Source organism: Megalops cyprinoides, chromosome 19, assembly GCF_013368585.1.
Source record: "Megalops cyprinoides isolate fMegCyp1 chromosome 19, fMegCyp1.pri, whole genome shotgun sequence".
In the NCBI taxonomy this organism is placed as follows: domain Eukaryota; kingdom Metazoa; phylum Chordata; class Actinopteri; order Elopiformes; family Megalopidae; genus Megalops; species Megalops cyprinoides.
In genome coordinates this window covers 10775117-10792026 of record NC_050601.1, presented here as the reverse complement: position 1 = coordinate 10792026, position 16910 = coordinate 10775117, and the positions used below count along the sequence as shown (strand labels likewise).

The 16910-nt window shown below is 40.6% G+C and overlaps 1 protein-coding gene across 2 annotated transcripts; it reads left to right on the top strand.

The window, feature by feature from the left end:
- The first annotated feature begins 7059 nt into the window (after window positions 1–7059).
- LOC118794796 (insulin-like growth factor-binding protein complex acid labile subunit) lies at window positions 7060–11064 on the top strand. Of its 2 annotated transcripts, none has more exons than XM_036553062.1 (2): window positions 7060–7130; window positions 7815–11064. In XM_036553062.1, the coding sequence occupies exon 2, from the start codon at window positions 7820–7822 to the stop codon at window positions 9620–9622; it is 1803 nt and encodes a 600-aa protein (XP_036408955.1). In that variant the 5' UTR covers window positions 7060–7130; window positions 7815–7819; the 3' UTR covers window positions 9623–11064. The 2 variants fall into 2 exon arrangements, with proteins under 2 accessions (XP_036408955.1, XP_036408956.1); XM_036553063.1 differs by having other exon boundaries at window positions 7078–7130; window positions 7820–11064.
- Window positions 11065–16910: the final 5846 nt, after the last annotated feature.

Genomic DNA, 16910 nt, shown 5'->3' with positions numbered 1-16910 from the left:
AAGTTATATAGCGGTAGGCTATATTTTAGATGTCGAAATGTGTGCTACCTAGAGATTAGTAAAATACTGGAAACTGTAATGGGGTGGGACATGTCAAATGGTTAATGTGGTTATTTTCACGATATGTATTGCCTGTACTTAACCTGTATTAATCAATTAACCATCACGCCTCGATGATTTCAATATCCCTAGTTAGCCGTTGAGGCGGTTTTGTGACTGACGGGCGGCATTGAGTTGACCAGTGTTTCCGTGTTGCTACCGCCTGAGGGAGGTGGAGGTGTAGATGTTAAGAGAAGTCGTTATGGCTTGCGGAAGGTCATTGAAGACGCCTGGGTTGAGCCTTGCCCTTTTGGGTGTGCCGGTCATGCATGCACTTCATTATGTGTCAGTAGTATTTGCGTACAATATATTGGTAGAATTTTCCAGAGGTATGTACGTCAGTAGCTACTTCTGCCAGTTCTGTCCAGTTGATTATTAAACTATTACAGAGTCAGTTAAAGGTATGATACTCAGACCCGTGTCTGCCTGTGTCAGCTATAGTTCCCAATCACTGCACCACACTTCCACATTAATTACAGTGTTAAATTAGAATCTATGATTCTGCTGATGTCCAGCATTAAATGTTCGCAGAAGAGGTAAAGAAATTTGGTCTGCCACAAGTAGAATCCACAGCTGACAAGATTGTCTGGCCTCATTTACTGCAAGACACTCCTGATCATTCAATAATAGTGGATGAAGACTTTTTAACCATCTGGCCAAAAGTGAACCCATGCAATGTTCATCATTTGAAAGAATGTGTTCTTCCAAATACAGTTTGTGTTACACATTCACTCAGCATATTTTCCTACACCTCTGTTGGCTGGTAGAGGCTCTAAGTTTGATCTGCATATGCATGCAGTCCATTACTTTTACCTGAATTCTTTCTCCTTATGTCACCCACTATTTCCTGTAAGACAGTGGGAGCAGCCTGGAGGATGACCTTAAACACTGATCTTAAAATAAATTATCCAGGATTTCTTTGATAGCATTCATTCATACATGCTAATTCTGAACTGGAAAATGTATAGTAATTGAAGATACAGACACACAAAATGGACACTACTAGAAAATATGCATGTTTTTTTATGTCTCAGAAATCATAAGAATCAGGAGGACTGTTTGGCTTGAGTCTGAATGTGTGACATTTCAAAAAAAAAAAAAAAAAAAAATCAAGAGCCAGATCTTTAATTTCTTGATATGTTCACTGTATTGTGTTTGAACATGTTTTTGTGTTACTAAGACTGACTGAGAAAATAGTTTGTTGCCAGAAAGAAGAATTCTCATAAAACAAAGACCTGATTTACATTACTGCAAGTTGTATATGTCATTTCCATTTTACAATGGACAGGCCATTAATCAGTGCGTGCAGCCCTGTTGGGTTACAGACAGGCTTAACGGAATGGTAAGTTCTACTTTATAAAGAACCATGGGTGAATGTTCTCATTTTCAGTTCCATTTGTTGCATCTGAAGTCTGTACCAAGATTCTGTAGCACCTATAAGTGCACCTGTCAGGTGGGAGAACAGAATATAACCTCAAATTAATGACTTCCTGTTGCTCCTCCAACAGTATATGCTGTAGGACAGTATATGCTGTAGTGTATCTGTGGTCTGCCAGGCTTGGTGAAGTGCACAATCATACTGCATTACTCCCCAGATTGCTCTCGTAGTATGAGGTTGAAAAGTTGCTGTATGTTGCCAATATAGCAGTGCAGAACATGGACTGCCACTTATTCTGTAGCTCAAATGAAGCAGGAACTGTATAAGTGTGGCCATAAATGTATATGCTTTTGATACAGATGCAAAAATTACATCTCTCACTGGCCACATTAAAGTGTACCCACTTTAAAATCATGTTTTGTGTTCTTTCTGTGAATTTCTGTGGGTGACCCTGGATCCATTCCAGCACAAATCATCCAGCCCTACATACCAACATAGCTCAACAAAGAAGTTCTTTCAACTTTTTATACATACATAACATTTACAGTAATCAATGTAGAAACTAACCCAGAGCATGGAAAGTGAAGGAGATGAAATGACTATGCTATTTTTCCTATACCCTATTTTCTTTTTTTGTTGTTTTTTAATTTTAGATGTGAGCAGAAATTAAATTGCATGTAATTTGCATTACATAATATAATCTGTTAATTAACAAGCTAAAAAGGTAATTAACAACATTATTGCAGCTGGAAAATGTTAATAGCAGTTTTGGAATGGATCTTCAAATCTCATCTTTGTAACACTTATAATAATGCAATAAAACAAAAAGCAAATGCATTTTTCAGCTCAGTTTAATTGTGGAAGGTATGTGTGGGTGAAATACCCTGTGCTCCTCATTCCACATTCTACAACATCATAATAAAGCTTCTTACTTTCCTATAACCGTGTTTGGCCCAATTCTTTGTTTTGTATTGGAGAGAACCATACTAAGGGTTACCTGAAGTATACATATGTAAATACAACCACTCAGACTATATTGAGGTATAGGTGAATATGAACTAAAACTCTTAGTCAAAATAATGTCAGAGGACATGAATATTGCCAACTGCTAAGTTATAGCCGTTGATGAGTCACAGAACATTTTTTGTTTACAGTGCAAAGCTTTCAGAACTTTTTGGATTGTTGAAAGAAGCATAACAATACCTCTTGGTGTCTGTATGGACTATGGCAGTCTACTTAAACATGACTGGGGTTTAAAGTACTAAACTGGGGTTTAAAGTACTAAACAACTACTTTTTAAAGGCATTGCTGTGCTCATGTAATTTGCTGTAGTACCAGCTTTGGGGCACTATCTCAACATTTATTTAAAGCCTTGTTTCCACTGACTCACCTTAGTTTTATGTGTACCATTCTAATGTGAGCAAATATGTCAGTTTGCATTGCAGCCGATGGAATCATATCTGCTGATTAAATGCTGCTGACCCTAGAATATATTTAGGCTAGAACCTCTGTGCTGCTGGGCACACCTTCCTGTATTACATTTATTTATTAAAGTGAGATTGTCATCTCACAGACCATTTCCATCTTTTACATTACTTTACATTGTCATTTGGCAGATGCTCTTATCCAGAGTGAGTTACATGCAGCAGGTTTCAGTTTTATCCATTTATGCAACTGAATATTTATTGAGGCAATTGCAGGTTAAGTATTTTTCCTAAGGGTACAACAGCAGTGCCCCAGCAGGGAATCAAACCAGCAACGTTTTCATTACAAACCCTGCTCCTCACCTCTATACCACACTGCTGTCCAGGTTTCCACACATGTCCATCATTTAATCTGACTGCACCTAACTTGGTTATTTATTTTGACACCAAACCAAACATTACCTTTGAACAAAGGGATACACACGTATATCAATAAGGCACATGTCTTCTTCTCAACTTCACCAGCAGAGGATGCTGTTTACTCCATAAACACTTATCAATTTCTAACCTTTAAAGTGAAAATATCAATCACTTTTTGTATTCGTAGAGATATAAATCTGAGTGAAAAATCTGTAAAGCATGTACTACTTAAAAAGCAGGAATTTTCAGGTAAACAATTGTGTCCATACATAGTAAGGCAATTAAATTAAACAATTAAAAATTGAGATAATATTGCTTTATTACAAGAAGATTTTAAAAAAACCTCATCTGACTTATATTTCAGCAGTCTGTCATATCTATACACACGTGTGCCACACAAAACGTCCCAATATGCCAACCAAACGAAATATCTGCACCTCAAGGTTATATTTGTAAGATTATATTCATTTAAATAATCCAGGAGAATGGGGTGAGCTAAGAAAAGACATGTTTTACCGGAATGCTCAGGGCTGGTAATCAGTAACCAGTTGTCCAGCATTCCTCTTGCACCCTTGATGTGTCCAAACTTGGATGCCAGAATCCTGCTGGCTGCCTCCGGCACTAACAAACGCTTCCCCTCCATTTGAAAAGCAAGAGGACTACAAAAAAGGGGGCAAACTCTCCATTTTCTCATTAGATCCTCTTTTAGAAGCAATTAGCCTACTTTTACAAGCTATCATGTAACTTTGCTTTCCACAGTATGGATACTTTGTGTGGTAGAAGGGACAATGATACTGGCTCATGTTTTCTATTGAAGCAACAAGGCTTTAGGGAAAATATTTTTTGAGAGTATCTTTCTCTACTTAAATTCAGATGACAATATAGGTATGCCCGAGGAACTTCCTTGTGACTGGATTAACAGGGAGTTTGATAAATAGTATGTAATTTGTTAAATGAGTAAGTAGCAAAGTCCAGCACAAGCAGGTAACATCCACTACTACCCCCAGGAAAATCAGATGCCTTCAACAAGTATCAATATCTAATCATTTATCCTTTATTTCATTTAACCATCATCCTCCAACAGCCGGCACATCCCCGTACAGGCTGACAACCTGGAAGCCATCACCCTACCTGCTCCTAGCAGGGGACCGCCCTACCTCACAGCATGTTACCTGGGAACCCCTTTTATCAGGTCTCATAGCTAATCCAGCCACCATTTCCCTTAAACTTTTGCTCCTAGTTACTGTGAAGAAGCATATGTGAAATTGGCACAGACATAATGCCACTACCATATCAGCGAGTCTGGGAGGACTTAAGCCCCTGAGCTAGTTGTCATCAAACACACCTTGATCCTTCTGGGAAGTTTGTACACAGTGTAACCAAAGGAATATCTTCTCTGCTGTATCATTTCCACTGCAGCTTTATGATAGCTTTAGATGAGGCAGGACAAACCTCATCCAACATCAACACCTTGCTGGCAATACCATTAACATTTACACCATCTATCACTACCTCAAGAGATGTCTGGTATAGAGAGAGGCATCTATCTAAATGTGTGTCTGTGTCCACATGTAGTTCCTTATTCCTTATTCCGTATATGTAGCAAGTATCAATCTTTTTCATATTGGTCCATCAGAAAGTGGTCCTTCTAGAAACTACCCTGCCAGTATACCGTTCAAAGTATACAAATTGTATGTTTATATTGGAATGCTTTAATCATTGTGTACAGAGTCATTTAAATTATTTTTGTATTTGAAAGTTTGGACGTTTAATGTTAACTCAGTCTGAAACCCATAACAAGTGAGATTGGCTCTATACTGTTGGGGGGAAAAAACAATTACAAGGACAGGACTGAGACTATTTTTGTCAAGACTGTTGCATGGCCTGCCCCTTGTTACTGTATGTGTCAATGTGCAGGCCTTATGAAGGTCTTTGAACCCTGGTACAGATATATATGCATTCTCGCTGGTTAATATTTCAACTTGAAACATACTGTTTGAAATTATGTTTAAAATGATTTCCCATGACATCTTCTAGTTAAAACATACAAATTTCCAGGGAGCCTGTGTTGAACACATGGTAAATAAGACCTTTTTAAGTTCATATAGCCCTTTTTTCTGTCCTGTTAACTTGCAATAATGCACGGATGGTATTGCAAAATTTGAATTCATATTACATCCTGTCTTCTTTTCTTCCTAGAACTCAGTTTCAAAGTCCAGCAGCGCTCTTTTCACTGTGAATCTCCTGTGACAATCATTACACATTGTCTGTCTGATTCTGGATGGCCCTGGGAACAAATCCAGTTCTGGGAATCAAGCTGCAATGAAGGAGCAAAATGAAAATCTCCCAAGCTTTAAAATCATAGTTTCATAGTGGAGTTACTGTCAAAACCATGACTCAGCTAACATCCATGCAGTCATTCCCAAACATTTGCTCATCTGCTCATCCAGTGGATAATCCTCCCTCTCCGTGCCCACAGGGAGAATATGGATTGTCATAGCACTCTATGGCTCAGGACGATGCTTCCCTGCAGCATGCTCTGACTCATATAATAATTTGATTTTTCATCTGTTTACATTCTCCTGAGCACAGCAGCATGTCTTTGCAACACTTTTCCAGAGATGTGTCAAAGTTTGAAAAAGCTTCCTTCCCATTGATTGAGCCCATTTATTCCCCCAACACCCATAGTAAGGAAATGAAATAATTGATCAGGGCTGGTGGACACCTCAGTTTTAGGGTCACATTTCACAGACTGTGGCATTAAATAAATACATTATAAAAATGTCTTTCAGTATTTTTTCCATGCTCGTTCTTACTCTCATTGTCACTCTCAGCTTTGATTTGAAAAGTTGTAATGTTAACGAAGGGCAGCGCACTATCATGCCTCAGCTAGCCTTGGCTCTGTGTACAATATCAATGAGACTGTTGCAAAAGTAAACTCAATCTTTTCAGGAGCGACAGAGCAAGGCTGGGTGAATCCTTTTGACTCAGTAGACTGCTGCAACGCTAACCTCATTAACCCATTCATCCTCCTTAAAAATGCTACATGACTTCATGCCATGATGTGGGAAACAGATATCAACTAGGGAGCGTCATCCTTGCTCTTCACTTATGATGAGATGTGGACAAAACAGGCAGGTCAGGTATCTTCACATTATTCAAAGTATCACAGCATATTTTTCGTTCAATATTTGAACATGCAAACTGAAGGTGCAAGTATAGAGTCAATAAAGACTACTGTCTACTGTCATATCTATCAACATTTACAGTAGCAGTCCCCCTGTGTTTGATCATAAATATCCATTGTCAGAGGACTGTGCAGGCTGCAGAATTTATAGCTGTGATCTGAAAAAGAGTACCTAGCGTACTAGATTTGGACGTAAGACGTAAGACATTGATGAACATGACAAGCGGGAATTCATCCACCAACATCAGAGTAAACACCAGATACCCTAAGCAGCGGACTTTTCAGTTCAGGTAACTTTCTGGAGTTGGATTTTCTCAATTTGCTTTTACACTATCCACCATTGAGAACCAAAATAACTAATGGTTGAACCAGATATATAACTAAATGGAAAACCTGAATTTGTACCATATCGTTACATAAAAAGAATAAATGGCATCTCCTCGAAGAGAGTTTAGAAGGGGAATGAAAAGGTTAATTTTTAGACTGAGGTCAGTAGATCTAGTTCTTTTTTTTTGGCAGGACAGGGGTAGAAAGAGGCAGGTCTGCTAGTGCACAGACACACGTTCACCCGTCCTCTTAGCAGCTGCCTGGTGGATTCTGCACAAGACTGCTGATTCAGCAGGTAAGGCATATATTCACAGAAAGGTGCTTTCTCTGTCGCTGTCCCACTAGGTACATTTGCCATGCAACCAATCTACTTTAGGACAGGCATAATTGGTTATGAAATCACTGGAATGGATCTGGATTACTTTATTATGAATAAATACAACTTACATAATAGAAACGGGCTGCATTTTCTGTGCCTAGAGTAAGATGTCCCTAGAGTGAGTCAGACAGCAGGAAATGCACACTAATTACATTACATCATCATTAGGTAATTAAGAGTCTTTTCCAGCAACCAGAGAGTAATGATTACTGTGATAGGAGAGATGCCTCCCTGTGGAGTTAAAAGCATTGTTATCCTGTCAGGATACCATTATTCAAGGGATACATGTCTATTATTTAGAACATGTTTAAATGTTACACCACTTATCCAGAACTTACTTACTCCAGGAACCATGAACACCTACATACCATTCCTTACTAAACACTTTAGTGGATATGATTTCTTGAACAGAAACTAAACAAACTTGTAGCTGTATTGCATTGTTAATAATTGTGTATGTTTGAAAGTGAAAATAAATAATGATCTTTGAAATACATTAGGCAGAGTTGGCAGTGTAGGTTTAGTCATAGAGGTGAAGCAACATGTAAAATTTGTTGGACAGGGTCTTATGTTGGAAGCTAACCCATCTTTTTTCTCTAGTTCAGATGAACACTTCACTGTTGCTGGTGTTGTGGGTACTAGGAGCACTGGGGATGTCTCCAGGCTCTGACCCAGAGACTGATGACCCCACGGAGAAGCCCATTCCATGTTCCAAGGGCTGCACCTGCCTTCACGACCACTACACCTCTGAGCTCAACGTCTACTGCAGCACGCGCAACCTCACCCAGGTTCCCTCCGATGTGCCGCTCTCCACACATTCCCTGTGGCTGGACGGCAACCTGTTCACTTCCCTATTGGCCGCCTCCTTCAAGGACCTCAGCAACCTGGACTTCCTGAACCTGCAGAGCGGCCAGCTGTCCACCATCGATGCCCAGGCTTTCCGGGGGCTCCGCTCACTGGCTCACCTTCACCTGGAGCGCAACCGCCTCCGTTCTGTCCCTGCCACTGTCTTCCAAAACACGCTGAGCCTTGCTTCCCTCAGCCTGCATAACAACCAGCTGATGCGCATTGAGGAAAGGCTGTTTGCCAAGCTTTCAAACATGTGGCTGCTCAATCTGGGCTGGAATTCACTGGCTGTGCTGCCTGAAAATGTTTTCCAGGACCTCCAGGGCCTCCGGGAGCTTATTCTGGCGGGGAACAGGTTGGCCTACCTGCAGCCACAACTCTTCCATGGTCTGACTGACCTCAGGGAGCTGGACCTAACAGGAAATTGCCTAAAGGTTATCAAGGCTAATGTATTCCTCAAGCTTCCAAAGCTGCAGAAGCTCTATCTGGCCCAGAATCAGATTGTTACTGTGGCACCCAGGGCTTTTGTGGGCATGAAGTCCCTCCGTTGGCTGGACCTGACAAACAACCGGCTCACCGATTTACACGACGAGACCTTCTTGGGACTGCACAGCCTGCACGTGCTGCGGCTCTCCAATAACTCCATCGCCACCCTGAGACCCAGGACCTTCCGTGACTTGCAGTACCTGGAGGAGCTCCGTCTCAGCCACAATCGGATAAGAGCGCTTGGGGAGAGGATCTTTGAAGGCCTGGGTCACCTGGAGGTGCTGGAGCTTGAGCACAACCAGGTCCAAGAGGCGAGGATGGGGACCTTTGTGGGCCTGTCTCACGTGGCTGTGATCAATCTGTCTGGCAGCTGTTTCCAGACTCTTCCCGACCAGGTCTTCAAGGGCCTCTCGAAGCTCCACAGTCTTCACTTGGACAAAAGCTGTCTCGCCAAGGTCTCCACCCAAGCATTTGTCGGACTGACAGGGCTACGGCGACTCTTTCTCCAGCACAACAACATCTCCGTGGTGGAGCGCCAAAGCTTTATGGACCTCCAGGGCCTTCAGCAGCTGGACCTCAGGTTCAACCGGCTGGAGTCCCTGTCCTCCCACACCTTCTCCGGCCTGAAGAACCTGGACTACCTGCTGCTGTCTGGCAACCAGCTCCAGCAGCTTCCCCCCGAGTCCATGCTTCCCCTGAAGCGCCTCTCCTGGCTGGACCTGTCCGGCAACAACCTGGATTCCCTGCAGAACGACACCCTGCAGCTGCTCCCCAGGCTGCGCTACCTCAACCTGAAGGACAATGCCTTCAGCAGCCTTCCCTCAGCCATTCCCGACAGCTTGGATCAGCTGTGGCTCACGGGTAACCACTGGCAGTGTGACTGTAGCGCCAAGTTCCTCCGGGACTACAGTCTGAGCAAGCCACTGGTGGTGCCCCGGCAGGTGGAGACCCTGGTGGAGGGAGAGGAACCGCACACTGTGATCAGTATCTACAACAACATCACCTGCAGCAGCCCTCCCAGCCTGGCCGGCACTGACCTGAGGGACGTCAGCAGCGAACACTTCCACAACTGCTGAGCCCCCTTAAACACATGTGCCACAGTAGGAGCTGGTGGGTGCAGGACGAATCTCTTTTTCTGTCGTCCATGATAAAATATACAAGGCTTTCTTGTTGTTCTCTGTCGCTGTGGTTCTCCGAGATTGCTGTTTTAATATTTTTTTCTACAACCTCGCTTGTTTCCATCCATACTCCCTGTTGCTAAGCCATAAGAACAGGACAGAAACCCATTTAAATGAACAAAACAGGCCATTTCTCTCATCTTGCCATCATTTTGCCCCTGTTTATACTAATGAGACTTTAACTACTGTTGTAGTTGCCTGCACTTGGATTGAGATAAAGGAATGACTTTGTAACAAAGGAAAGCTTTGACAAGTTGGGAGTTTCTTTTGGTTCAAAGAGACGATTGTCATCAGCAATGTTACCTGTCAGCTTTGCAGAAAGCAAGTTTCATCAAAAGATGGGTATACAACAGCCCCTCATTCTTGCTTGTAAATCAAATCCTTCGCAGTTCACACAATATGGGGGCAGGTACAGCTATGGCTGCATATTGCAAAATGAGACATACCGAATTGATACCTTACAGTTATTTATCTTATTTAAAAATAAACATTTAAAATGTCCTTTTCAAGATTCATTATTTGTTGTATATTGTAAGATTAGTGTAGCGATAATGTATTTAACATGGCAATATAGTGATAATTCAAAGTGAAAGTTGTCACCCTACTACAAAGTTTAATAAACACCCCTACCCCTACTCTCCATGATTGCAGAATATATTATATAGCAATATTTTCACAAAATGGACTATAGGAAAACACGGATATCACACAACCCTAATCTCCATGGACACAAATCATTTTTGACTCACTGACTCTCATAGTATGATTTTTAATCAGGATTAATTTACACTTGATAGATGATAGATGATAGATTCCACATTTGAACAAAATGCATGTAAAACTGGCAATCCTCTTTCTTACGTGTTGATACTTTAATGCCCAGGTGTCAGACCCACATAGAGATAAAATACCCTTTTCTGCTAAGCCTGTTTCTAATAAATTTAGATCCAATAGCCAGGCTATTTTTAGACATTCTCCAAAATATAGTGGTGCGGGTGTTGGAGCCAAGACTCAAATATGTGAGTGTCCAACAAACCAAAATGTCAACAGAGAACCCACTGTGACAGAACATCAAATACAAGCCATGCTTTGCAGTTGATGAATATCCACATTAACAACATCATGGCTTTGTTTGGTTCCAAACCTTTACAGAGGGCACAAATTCAATAGAAATTAATGCTTTAAATCACATCTGCCACAATTATCATTTGGATAGTTATCCTATGATACTGTTATCAGTAATGAATGTCATGAAACTGTTCACTGTGATTCCTTGTGCTATTCACAGCTCTGCACAAAATGATAAGTATCAGTGCATTTACATAAGAACTGATCTAAACCTCTGCAAATATCAAAACATTGTTTCAAATCTACTTCACCTGTCTTTTAGTAAGGAGTACCACTGTTGCATCTACCTAGTATCATAGTACTACCTAGTACCTAGTACCAAGTACCATATCTAAGTAGTATCTGCATATTTGTATCAAGTATATACATATTTGTAACAATTGTTAAATCAGTTTCAGTTGTTTGGATGAAAATTACCATGTAGAAAATAACATGATGTACATACTGTCTAAAATGCTTTTGCAATGCTTATATAAAATTCTTAAAAACACTGTAAATCCAAATATTATCTGTTCTCATTGTATTGTATGGTTGTCTGGAATCCTCAATTTTAGCAATCTTCTCTTGCAGTAAAAACTGAAGGTAAGGTTAAACAATGACTGTTTACTTTCCCCCTTAAATAAATGTTACTGAGAGGAGCGGGTTCAATGTGTTCCGGCAGAAATGAGATTAGACTAAATATTGACTTCTGCAAATGATTATTACAGCAAACAATATTAGCTGTCCACAATTAAAGGAACGAGGACCAGATGAGATACTGGAGACTTTAGGTTTTTTATTTCTATATTACCTGCTTTAGTATGTGAAAGAAATCATGAATGTCATTCATGCAACCACTGACAGAGACACGATGAAAAGTAAAACACACCAGGATTAACTCTGTGTAAGTCATGGTTTCAAGATCCGATGACATTAACAGGTTGACATGTCTTACAATCTACCACACAATTGGTTCCATTCCTGCCTGGCAGCCAAAAAACTTTCTCATTGACATTAACAACTTTTCATATATGGTACTACCTGAACTTCCCCCAGTTTACTTTGATAAGTGTATATAACTGTAATAATAACATCTAACACATTTGGAGGTAAATATTGACAACTATGTATAACCATTTGAGAAATGTTCAAATTTGAAATAATGTTGTTATGCATGTTGAATTTTACTGCCAAGGCAGTAATGGATAGTTGTGGAATGGAAGTTGTTCTCTAAGCAAGTGTGGGGAGTTTACACAGTGTGAGTCTCATAGCTCCGACCTGATCCTTATTGGTGTATCAGCTCCATCTTCTCAGCATTCATAGTCACAACTTTCAGTAGTATATAACCGTGTGGGTAGCTGATGACCTGTGGTACACTTATCATGTCCCCGATGAGCCCGTGCCCCTGACTTTCTGGGAAGCTTGCCCATGATGGCAAAAGCATTCTCAATACAGTATAAAATATATAAGTATAGCTTTGATCCAACCCTTGCAGGAAACTTCATGTCTCAAAATGATGTTTTCTGCTCCTTTCACACAGTCATGGTGGAATCTGGCTGGTTCACTTAGCTCAAGTTCTGGGTGTTTTTTCACAATCACTGTTGCCACCCTGACCCATTTCAGTTCAGCCCACTTGCTTTATTACTAGTCCTGGCCTACTTACAAGAGAGCCATGGCTGGGGTCAGCAGACTGCATACCAGCATGGCCTCCATTGGTGTCAACACTAATAGGGAATTTAGTTTTTTTCGGGGAAATCTCAGTCTTTGATGGCAGGCAAACTCCAGGTAGTCATGTCAGCCTGGGCAGATGCCAGGATTCACTATGACATCACATGCTACAGCTCTTACTCGGATGTGGAAATGCAATTATGCTGTACCAATGTGGTGTTATTTTTTTAGAATTTTCTACCACAGCAAAGTATAACGTGTACTTGATCAAAGCTGCAACATTAAATCAGATTTTGCTGCTTTGTGAAGAAACCCCCTGAAACAGAACGTGAGTCGATATGAATTAGAGCATAATATTTTCAGAAACCATTTTGATGTAATTAAAAATACTTATGTAGGAAGTAGATCAAGACTGGAAATATGCTGCTGTGGACAAAAACGTACTGAGACTGGGCAAAATTCTTGCTGCACCTGCACAGTCTGCAAGGTAGGAAAATATACAAAGTGGGGAAATAAAACACAGCATATTTCAATCAGTTCACTACGGCCCCAGCTCATGGAGCCATGCTAGCCTGGATCCACATTCACACTGCAAAGGGGTATCAAATTAGTATAGAGCTAAAGAATGGAGTGTTTTAATATAGATAAAAGAAGATTTTTCTTCAATAATAAAATACAAGCATGTAAAGACAAAAGGCAAAGACACAGATGTAAAGAATAAAGACAGATAATAAATCAAAGAATAAATCTGCCTCTTGTGGAGATGATGCCATTCAAAAAAGTAACATAATGGGAACACATTTTAGGGAATATATATTTTAGCTCATTCAATAATATTGAAACTATGCAAATATTACCATTTTAATATGTTTAATATACAGTATTTCTGCTTTGCATTAATGTATTTTAAATGTATTTGCTATACATTCTTGTGCTGAACAATATATTATAGTGTATTTCATTTTCATATAGGATGGCCTCTTTCCATTGCAAGAATACTCTCTATCATAGACAAACAGTAATGAAAAGTAGCAGCTAATCACCAAATTGAAAGAGGCTATAAAAAGTTAAACGTAACCAAACGGGTGACAAATCTTGATGTTATATGTACTGTAAAGATATCACTACACAAGCTTGTCCTAAATTTGCTTAACAAACAGAGGCAGGACCATTGGTGAGAAGGGCATTACTTTTACTTTTATTTGCTTAACAGAGGCCCTGATACAAGTGACATACATACAGTAGCTCACAGTTTACACAGTACTGAAATCCACACACAGAAATAGAAATCTCAGTTATCTGTGCCCCTCTCTGTTCTGCTCAGGCTTGATGAACGCATATGTCTAAAGGCATTAAAAATGAGAAATGTTTTCTCGTCATTGATTGCAGTGCAGTCCCATTGTAAAATCTCCTTAATATTTGTTTCTCTCGGCTTTCACTCAAACCATCTAGGTGTAAAAAGTGGAAATGCTTCCAGCCCTCCATCGACCCTACTCTTTATGAAAGAAAGCCTGCGCACACACAGACATGAACACCCATGCTTTCCTTTCCCAGTTGAATTGTGTGGAGGTGTTCACATTTTGCAAACCTCAGTACTCCCCTCTTCTTGAGGAGACAGAGAATCTGCTGTGCACGTTCTGGGGAGAGGTCATTTCACACTGAAATCCTAATTGCCGATCATTGAAGATTGGAGAGGTCTCTTAAATTTATAAAAGTTGCTTATGAGTACCCTTCTTTAACAGGGGCTGCTGATGTCGAAGACAGGGTCTTGAGCATACCATTCTGGTAAGATGTCCTGTGGCCATTGTATCCAGGATCATATGTGTTTCCACATTTCCACAGGGCCGGCATTAGGAACCCTTGAAACACGTATAACAGAGGCCTCTGCTAGTTCAGAACTGCTAAGCCAAAATCGGGCCGAAAGCTACTGTATAGTATTGGACAAACATGAGACTGACTCTATACTACTGAGTCTGTCTGAGAATGGACACAATTGCTTCAGAAATATTGACATTGATGTTCATTCTACAGCAACTGCTTCTGAGAACCAGTTTTTACAGGAAGCAGAACCTGTACCCGTACTTTGGAAAAACATTCTCAGGGGGGCACTCAGTGGTTTTAATTCTCTGGATAGGTTTAGATGAATGACTGACTGAATGCCAGCTTTCCCCCGAAAAAAATTTAAGGTCAGGGAACAGCAGACAAGGTGGTACCAGCTTCAGAATCCTGTTCCACACACCCCTTGGAGCCGTCGCCCCCTGGCTGCCACTACTCAACCACTGGCTGGAGCAGGAGGCCCATGGCATGCCTGTCCACTTGTCCGCAGCCTGTCTCTTACTGCTTCATCTCTGTCCAACCTAACAGAAACATTACTGTCCCTGTGCTCCTGCTGTCTGGAACAGTGAGCGGTGCGAGGCTGTGATGCGCCTCAGGCTTTGCAGAGGGCCTTAGGGATGAGCGCGGGATTTAACAGGCAGAAGCTGGAGATGGAGGAGCAGATCTGCGAGAGGTCAGAGGCGGTGGGCACTATGGCCCCTCACACTGAGGTGAGAATACAGTACCAGTCAGGACACAGTTTGGACACACCTACACATAGAAGGGGTTTACTTTTACTATTTAAACATTTCACAATAATAGTAAAGCCGTAAAAACTTTGAATTAACACAAATGGAATTATGCAGTGACCAAAAAGTGCTAAACAAATCAGAACTATCTTATCATTTCAAAGGAGCGGAAAATATTTTTTAGAATTATTATTGTTTTTGTAAGTAAATTCATGCATAGGCATAAACTTTTTGTTTCACTATTTGTATTTGTCTAAGAAACAAATTTCAACCATTTAAGCATAAGTCTTTAGATCACAATGACTTTGAATGCATGTTTCCCACTATCTTAATCAGGTATCTACACAATTTTGACTGGCACTATACACTCAGCCCCTGGTGGGAGATTATGCAGTGGTTTTTGTCTGATACTTACGTGCTTTATCTACTTAAAGGGGCGATTATTTTTTCAGGTTGTCATCCCAAACCCTGCCCCCCAACCCAAAAATAAATAAGTAAATAAATAAAAATAATAATGGGAAGCCAACACAAATTTTTGTTTGGACAATCAAATGTATGTGCAAATAGCTATCATTAATCAGAATAGAAAATGACGCTGCATCATAAGATCAGTAATCAGATATAACAGATAAAAAGGTCATTAATCAGATAATAATACTGATGACATGAAAGATGTGATAACAGTACAGAGGCCATCCTGTGCTGATTTCTATCAGAATTGTATTTGTACAAGCTCCCCAGGGCTGCAAAAAAGGGGTCTGATATCTTGAAAAGCAAATTAGCACTGTGGGTACAGCTAATATACATGACAAACTCAATCTGTGTGCAGATAAATGGAAGAACACAAGCCAGCTGCAAATCTTAAGCGGAGAGGCAAACACACTTTCAGAGAGGAGCCATACCATTGTGATTCAGCATTGTCAACAACAGCAGTCAGTAACCCCCATCCAGGCTTTAAAGCAGATTTCGCCATTCACTCCTCTCATTGACATTGCGTTCTTATTTCCCACGCCACTGTTCTGTCTGAAGTAAACCCACTCCCATAATACAAGCAGCCCAACTGTACAGATCTAAGGTTACTGTTGGATTATTTCATCATTTTGCAAACTCACTTATCTAGAATAACTTACATAGCTTTCATTTCTAAAGTTATTCATTTATAATAAAAGATAAAATGAAGGAGTGCTTTCTTGCCTTTTTAATGTCTCAGTACACCCTGAATAAAGGCAAGTGTGCCAAAATGTGTAAGTGTATAGCCATGTGAAAAGAGGCTTTTAAATTTTTTTTTACTCAGTAAAAAGTCTGCCTTGGACCACCTGACTTTTTTGGTCTTTTTTGTCTTTCTTGTCCATTTATAATGACTGGAAATTTACTGAGGCAATTGAGGTTAAGCAAGGTCTTTAACCACAAGACCACAGGAGTGTCTATGTTCAAACATAACCACCCAGCCAATGCTCATATCATTACTTTTCCTCCCTCGGAAACATGTGCTCTGTTGGAAAAATACATCTCTGAATTATGTATATTCGAAAGCCTTGTGATGATGGGAAATGTTGGCTCTGTTGGGTGCTGCATTTGTTGGTTGAAAGGTGTTGATGGCTCTGGGCTGTAGGCTGCCGTCTGAAGAGTTCCTGATACCTCACAGCCCCCTCCAGCTGCACCAGGTAAATATCTATCTATTCCTGAAAAGAAAACAATGTAAGTGTTCAACGTTCCGAGTGACACCGCTGTCTTACAGCAAGCCTGGCAGACTACATGTCAGTTCCACATGCTTTGGATTATGTGATCTAGTGACTGTGATGTATGGTGGCGTACTTGGCTTCACTTGTCTAGGCGAGTTGCACAAG